The 7821-nt window shown below is 37.0% G+C and overlaps 1 protein-coding gene across 1 annotated transcript in view; it reads right to left on the reverse strand.

The window, feature by feature from the left end:
* The window catches only part of LOC107752714 (male-specific lethal 3 homolog), a gene marked incomplete at its 5' end in the record, with an annotated part of 86500 nt that extends 83052 nt beyond the window's left edge, over positions 1-3448 (reverse strand). Inside the window, one exon of the mRNA XM_016568735.1 lies at positions 3336-3448. Coding sequence (XP_016424221.1) covers positions 3336-3448 — 113 coding nt within the window. The remainder of the gene's footprint in view (positions 1-3335) is intronic.
* Positions 3449-7821: the final 4373 nt, after the last annotated feature.

Here is a 7821-nt window from a genome sequence, read left to right on the forward strand (position 1 = left end):
TGTATAGATTTTAGAATCTTGCTTATTACTTATAAAGCCCTGAATGGAGCTCGTATTGCATTATAGTCCTCCACGTTCGCTGCGTTCTCAAAACTAGCAATTTGATAATACCTAGAATATCAAAATCAACTGCGGGCGGCAGATCCTTTTCCTATTTAGCGCCCAAACTCTGGAATAACCTACCTAACATTGTTCGGGAGGCAGACACACTCTGTCAGTTTAAATCTAGATTAAAGACCCATCTCTTTAACCTGGCTTACACATAACACACTAACACATTTCTAATATTCAAATCCATTAAAGGATTTTTAGGCTGCATTAAATTGGACAACCGGAACCGGTGAACACTTCTCATAACACACAATGTACTTGCTACATCGTTAGAAGAATGGCATCTACGCTAATATTAGTCTGTTTCTCTCTTATTCAGAGGTCACCGTTGCCACCAGATCCAGTCTGTATCCAGATCAGATGGTCACTGCAGTCACCCGGATCCAGTACATATTCAGACCAGAAAGGACCTCTACAGCCCTGTAAGACAGCGGAGACCATGACAACTAGATGAGCCCCAGATACAGATCCCCTGTAAAGACCTTGTCTCAGACGACCACCAGGATTACTATTGTCATTTTGCGTTATTGACACACTATTTTCCTAATTAATGCTGTACAGTTGCTTTGACACAATCTGTATTTTTAAAAGCGCTATATAAATAAAGGTGACTTGACTTGACCTTTAGTTTCACTCAGCGAGTAAAACACAGTAGTGACCACCAGGTTGCTAGGCTTGTATATATACAGTCAAAGTTTAGATTGCATCAATCTAATTATAATTTATAAGGCCTTTATGCTGTAGAAAGAGGAGCATCATTCAAATCTACCTTTATATAACACTGTACTGAGATTTCTTCATCAGAAACAGCTTAAACAATAGTGCAATTTAGTGATTTTTCACAAGTTTGGACATGCCGCTGAGCTGAGATTCCTTCGTCAAAACAGACTGAAATTAGGGTTTCTTCGCTAAGATCAGATTAACCTTACACTGATACCATTTAAGCACGAAGTGCATAAATACTCTTTCAATCATAATAGAGATGCCAATTCAAGCCACTACTTTATCTGCATATAAACAAGCCAGCAAATAGGGACACAAATGCGTATCACAAGTCACACCCTATTCTTACCTGGATTATCAAACACACACTTTTAGGTTGACAGTGATTTAAACTCATAACCTTTGTTTTATCATGCCTGCATTCTCCGCCGTTATATGTAGCGAATCAGCTCAAAGGGGAAATATGAATAATTAATTATAACTAGTTACAATTAATTATAAATATTTAGATCAGTTGTAAGTATTTGCTTGACATCTCAGTGTCAACTGTCTGTCAATTCTAAGAACGTTAATTTCCTGGTTAAGGAAAAAAACTTTCTTACTGTACAATACTACTCAGAGCATGTAGCAAAAGTCTGCATGATTAGGGACTCCAGTTATGAGCAAACAATGAACAACCTCAAGTGTGATACAAGTAAGACTTTATTAACTACATAAACACTTAAACTAGTCTAACATACACACACACGCGCGCGCACACAGTTGGCATATGAAAAGGGGTTAAAGCTTAAGCAGTAAAGAGAAGAGAAATAAAGACATGAAACTATCGTACAATTTGATATTCAGTAGATCTACAGCCTGAAGAAAACATCAGTTTCTTAGTTCAAACACACCTTTGTAAAAAGGTGCAAATGATACTTAAAGGTCCCCTGAAATGCTTAGAAACACGCAGCATTACTCTATGTGTTGACATCATTTTAACTGAAACAGGAAGACAGGGCGGGACATATCAAGCAGCCCCGCCCCTTTTTAAAATAGCCAATAGCGTTCCTTTATATCACAGCTTGGGCTAGAGCCGTTCAGAGCCGTTGAGCTCCGTAAAGCCGCATTTGACACGGTAACTACTAGGGATGCTCCGATCCGCCTTTTTCTCCTCCGATACTGATTCCGATACCTAGGGTTCGGTATTGGCTGATACCGATCCGATACCAGTGAAGTTTTTTTCCCCCATTTAAATAAATGTACAATTTATATATCTATGTGTGTGGAACTGATAATCATTCTTTCACAATCTACTAGATACAGACTACTTCATTATAAGATAACCGATCCGAGAAAAATGGCACTATCGGAGGCGATACCCGATATGAATATCGGATCGGTGCATCCCTAGTAACTATGCCAGCCACAACCTCATCCATATTGCTATAAAATATAGCATCCCGTGTAGAATTCAAATAGCTCCGATACATTTTGTGGTCTGCGGCGACTGGCGCATGTGATCCGCCTGTTTAAAAGAGAGTCCTGATGCACTTTGGGGCTCCAGTTGGTCTCTGCTGAAGTTAGTTGATGAGAAAGAACCAGTTTGAGTCAGAGGATCTTGATGAATGGAAAGACTAGGCCGGAGCCTGGCACAAGCTTAGGGTGGTTTTTTGATGACTCTTAGCTCAGCATCTTCTCCTGGAATTCCTGAATCTAAAAGAACCACCCTGATCTGGTGATCAGTGATCTATAAAGGGTGACGATGTCACACCCTCAGGATTTGAGTGAGCCAATGAGGAATGGTAGCTTTGGAGGGAAATTTTACAATCTTTTGTCTCTAGCATGGTGTTTTGAATATGAAACTGGATTGGCTGGCCAAGAGGAGAATCTTCAAGATTCTTATAATACAAATGTGTCACAGAGTTAGCCAAATGTAATGTAAATTAACAAACAGGAAACGTAATTTGGAGCTTTTAGATACCAAGCACGGCATATGTGCGATCTTGGTTAATTAAGTAATAATAGAACATCAGATGGTAGCCTGGGTAACAGCCCTCTTGGTGTGATACTTGCACTTTTGGGGGATGGTCCTCGGAACTCACAGAGTGGGTTTCAAAGATTATTTTTTAAATAACAAATAATTTTGTGTCTGCTCTGTTCAGTCGTTACATCAATATCGGTTGATCTCTCATATATAATTAAACTAACATTGGCATAGTAATAATCTGAAAGATTTTAGTTATATGATAGAAATTTTAAAGTTGATTTTTTTTTTATCTATTAATAAATTGCTGAATAAAACCAACCAGTAAATAGTCTTGAGTGACTGATATGACAACGTGTACACAGTTTAACCATGTCTTGTTTCAAAATGACAAGTTATGAACACATTCATTCGATTCACCACATTTTTTTTTAAGATATACAAGTACACTAATGGGTTTGATACATTTAACTTCAAATAGGGCCTTTCTATTACTGACAGTAAAGCAAGACTTGAACCTGGGTTTAGGACTCACCTCATTTAGTTCGTAGTTCCTCTGGGTTTCCAGCCCTGAGAAAAGCCCTCCAGTGCAATCCCTGCTGGGTGTCAAGGGCAAAGGAGAGGAGGAGCCACTGTGAACAGGAGTCTCTGGATAAGCAGTGGAGAAACATGCATGCAATTTCAAGATTTTATATATATATATATTGCTTTGTTTAGTTTTACAAGGCCGCAAAAAAATCATAAATACAACCAGTAGTAATATGATTTAATGGCTTATCACTTTTGACCAATAGGTGGCGCTGTTATCAAATTGATATTGTGTGTTCTGTCTGAGGTGACAATGGCACACACAAAGTTTGGTGACAATATATCAAAGCTTTGCAGAGATACAGCCTTAGACATAGACTGGCATCATGACTCAAATTTGTAGCGGTGCTATACAAAAACAGTTTTGTCTATCAAAACGAAATCCATAACTTTTGTCATCACAGTCTGAAGATGATCCGTTTTGATTTTGGTGAAACACACAATCTGTCCAGGAGGAGTTTGAAACAGTAGGTTTTCAACAAATCAAAATAGCATAAACCAAAATAGATAAATAAATCAAAATAGCAGACCAGTTAATGAGAACTATTTCATTACAATAGGCTAATACACTCTAGTGGTCTAGTGACGATGCCACATCAATTTTGGTCAAATTTGGTGAAAATTGGACCAACAGTCTAGGAGTTCGAAAAAGTAGGTTTTCAACATAAACCAAAATGGAGGACAGGAAGTTCAGCTGACTATGGCAAAATCAGTATCTACGCTTTTGGCATGACCCAAAGAATTTATTGCGATGAGTTTCACTACAATAGGCCAATTTAATCAAAAGTTACTAGAATTTTTGGAAATGTCATTATAACTTTTTGCTCAGAAATTTTTTGAGTATCATCAGAGTACTGTGCCGAAGACACATACTGCGTTTTGTAATGATACACCAGTGCGTTCATAAAATATAGCTTTTTATGACAACATTCAAAATGGCTGCCCAAAATGGCTGCCATGGGAAAATTGTGAATGGTTCGACTCTGTATGTATGTTGCACCGAATCTAAAGAGACCAGTTTTGTGATTTTTTTGGCCAAACCATTCAGAAGTTATAAGCAAAAATATCTATTTTTCATATTTCCCTGACCACTAGGTGGTGCTGCACTGAAACACAGCATGTATCCTCAGGTCATGCTTGTGATGACATGGACCAAGTTTGGACTGAATATGATAAAGTGTAGAGGAGATACAGTCTTACATCTATTTTCACAAGTGCTACAGAAAATTTGTTGCCGCATTTTTGAAAATGGTTTGACAAATTGACTTAAATTCCATAACTTTTTGTCTGCATTGTCTGAAGATGACCTGGCTCAATTTTCATGGAAATTGGAGCAATGGCCTAGGAGGAGATTGAAATTTCTATTTAATTCTAAATTTTCATAACAGAAAATGACATCACATACTGCAATCGAATCGGCTAAGGAATCCCACATGAAAAAATACTGTAGTAAACTCTAGTATTTACTATAGTAAACTGTAGTAAATTATAGTATACTGTAGAATATTATAGTATTTACAACACTTTGTTAACTTATACTATAGCATACTACAGTATTGACTAAAGTGAGTTCATAAAATGTAGTAAATACTGTAGTAAACTTTAGTATTTACTATAGTAAACTGTAGTAAATAATAATACACTGTAGTATATTATAGTATAAAACACTTTGTTAATTTATACTACAGGATACTGTAGTATTAACTAGGGATGTTCATTTTAACCGGTTAACTGTTAACAGACCGTAAGAATTTTTGACCGATTAATACAATCAGTTAAATGGTTTAAAAAGTCATTTATTCATTTTTTTCAGTAATTTATCAAAATATTTAAAAAGGTTTGCTGCATGGTTAAAATATGCTACGCGTATATAAAAAAAATCGTTTTTTAGAAGAAAAACTATAGGCCTAGTAAGTCGCATTTTATTTCTTCTTTCAGAAATAGGCCTAATGCCGACGCGAAATGTTTACAAACATTATAATAAACACTAGGGCTGTGCGATATTGAAGAAAAATGCGATATGCGATAACTCATTAAATAATGCGATATTCGATATGCGATACGATAATGCTTAAAATGCCACAGGCTCAGATGAAACAGTTTTACTCAGCTGTTGCTGAGTCAGTTCTGTGAACTTCTATAACTATCTTGTGTCATATATATATGGTTATTTGTATGTATGTATATGCATGTATCAAGAGCTCCTGTAAAACCACAACAAATTCATTGTGTTTGCGTACACTTAAGTGGTGAATAAAGCTCATTCTGATTCAAAATCTAATGTTTCCGTATTCGCAATGTATTTAAATGCCAAAATATTATTTATTATGTAGCCAACTTCACTGGCGTTCCAATATCCACGTAAAACAAAATGTTTTGCATAACATCACGGCGGTACTGTGACGCTTAACGGCACAGATTTACTACATATTTAAACTGAGCAGTGTGTTTTTTTCCATATGTTTGACTGACACTATTTTATTATGATAATGAACAGGCTGCATTGTCAAGGTGCGCGCATGCGGCACCGGCGCAATCACTTGAATTTTTTCCTTCTAACAGTGGAAGAAACTACTCCTTTTAGTCATAAAGATATTAAAAAATTGTAAAAGGTTTGCTTTTATTTGTGTACATTCACAATAAAAACAAATCTTTGATTCTTTTGTAAAATAAGCCTAAAGAAAAATAGGATGTCGCTTTCTGTCGTCTGTTTCCTTTCATCTGTCGTCTGTTTCACCTTATATGAGAGAAACTCTGCATACTAGGATACTTGTTGCACAGTTTTTCTTTCATTTTCCTAATTTATTATTTAAGTAAAAATATATTTCTCGTATAGGTCTATTTATTATTATTATTATCTCAAGGCTGCGGTTATCCCTCTTGCTGGTGCACCTTTTCCTACCACACTTTTTCCTTCCAACCAACTTTCTATGAATATGCTTGGATACAGCACTCTGTGAACAACCAGCTTCTTTAGCAATTAACTTTTGTGGCTTACCCTCCTTGTGGAGGGTGTCAATGACTGTCTTCTCGGCATCTGTCAAGTCAGCAGTCTTCCCAATGATTGTGTAGCCTACTGACCCAGACTGAGAGACCATTTAAAAGCTCAGGAAACCTTTGCAGGTGTTTTGAGGTAATTAGCTGATTAGGGTGTGACACCATGACTTTCCAATATTGAACTTTTTCACAATATTCAAATTTTCTGAGACACTGAATTTTGGGTTTTCATTATCTGTAAGCCATAATCATCAAAATTTCAAGAAATAAAGGCTTGAAATATTTCACACTATGTGTAATGAATCTATATAATACATGGGTTTCACTTTCTGAAATGAGTGACAAAAAATATTGACCTTTTTCATGATATTCTAACTTGTTTAGATGTACCTGTATATATTGTGTTCAGTGTTCATATATGGTGCTCTGCTCTCTGTACCACTCTGTACTTTTCGAAACTGGTACAGATAGATATAATTTGTATCGTCATCTAAAGGATATTTTGTAAGGCAAACAATAATTTAGGTTTTTTTTTTTGCCTTACAATACTTTAACTACATGACACAATTCTCAGCGCTCGTGCGGTCTGTCTTGCGCTACTGACGAACGTGACGTATGTGACGTTTCACAGCGCTTCACACCAGTCGCGCGGTCTTCAGCAAACACATTTTAAGACAACGTTGGAAGCAAAAGTTTAATTACTGTCAAATTTGTCCTGTTATTTTATTACTGGTGAGATTGGGGATCTCTCATGGTTACAAGGAACGCCAAATTACCCTTTCCAAATGTGTGTATTGAATCGACCAAACGAAGACCACACTTCCCAGCGAAGATATTGGCAGTGGTAAGTTAAGACTCTTATTAACCTTGTCAGTTCACTTACTATCTCATGAATTATCGGTTTAAATAAGGTATAGTATATTATTTATAGGTCCCTTGAAATGCTTAGAAACACGCAGTTATGTGTTGACGTCATTTTAACTGAAACAGGAAGACAGGGCGGGACATATCAAGCAGCCCCGCCCCTTTTTAAAATAGCCAATAGCGTTCGTTTATATCACAGCTTGGGCTAGAGCCGTTCAGAGCCGTTGATGTGCTACCGTGTCTCTGGACCGGAGCAGAGTGTGTGTACGGTGCGGTGGTTAGCGTGACACAGCGCAAAACCAGACTTCTTTTTTTCCTCAATGGAAAGCATATTTACACTGTTTGAATTGTTCCCTGTCCCCTATATAGTGCACTATGTGCCATTCACTGTACAGAAAATACTAAATTCAGTGGACAAGTGACCGATTTCAGACCGATTATTCAGCGTCTATTTTATAGTGTAGGGGGCGGGCGCTTCGGATTCTAGAGAGCATTTGATTGGACAGAAAGTTTCATGAGAAGCTGAAGTACGATGTGACGTCAAAAAAATCATTGAGCCGTTTTGGCGGAAG

The sequence above is a fragment of the Sinocyclocheilus rhinocerous genome, unplaced genomic scaffold (genome assembly GCF_001515625.1).
Source record: "Sinocyclocheilus rhinocerous isolate Xijiao unplaced genomic scaffold, SAMN03320098_v1.1 scaffold982, whole genome shotgun sequence".
Taxonomy (NCBI): domain Eukaryota; kingdom Metazoa; phylum Chordata; class Actinopteri; order Cypriniformes; family Cyprinidae; genus Sinocyclocheilus; species Sinocyclocheilus rhinocerous.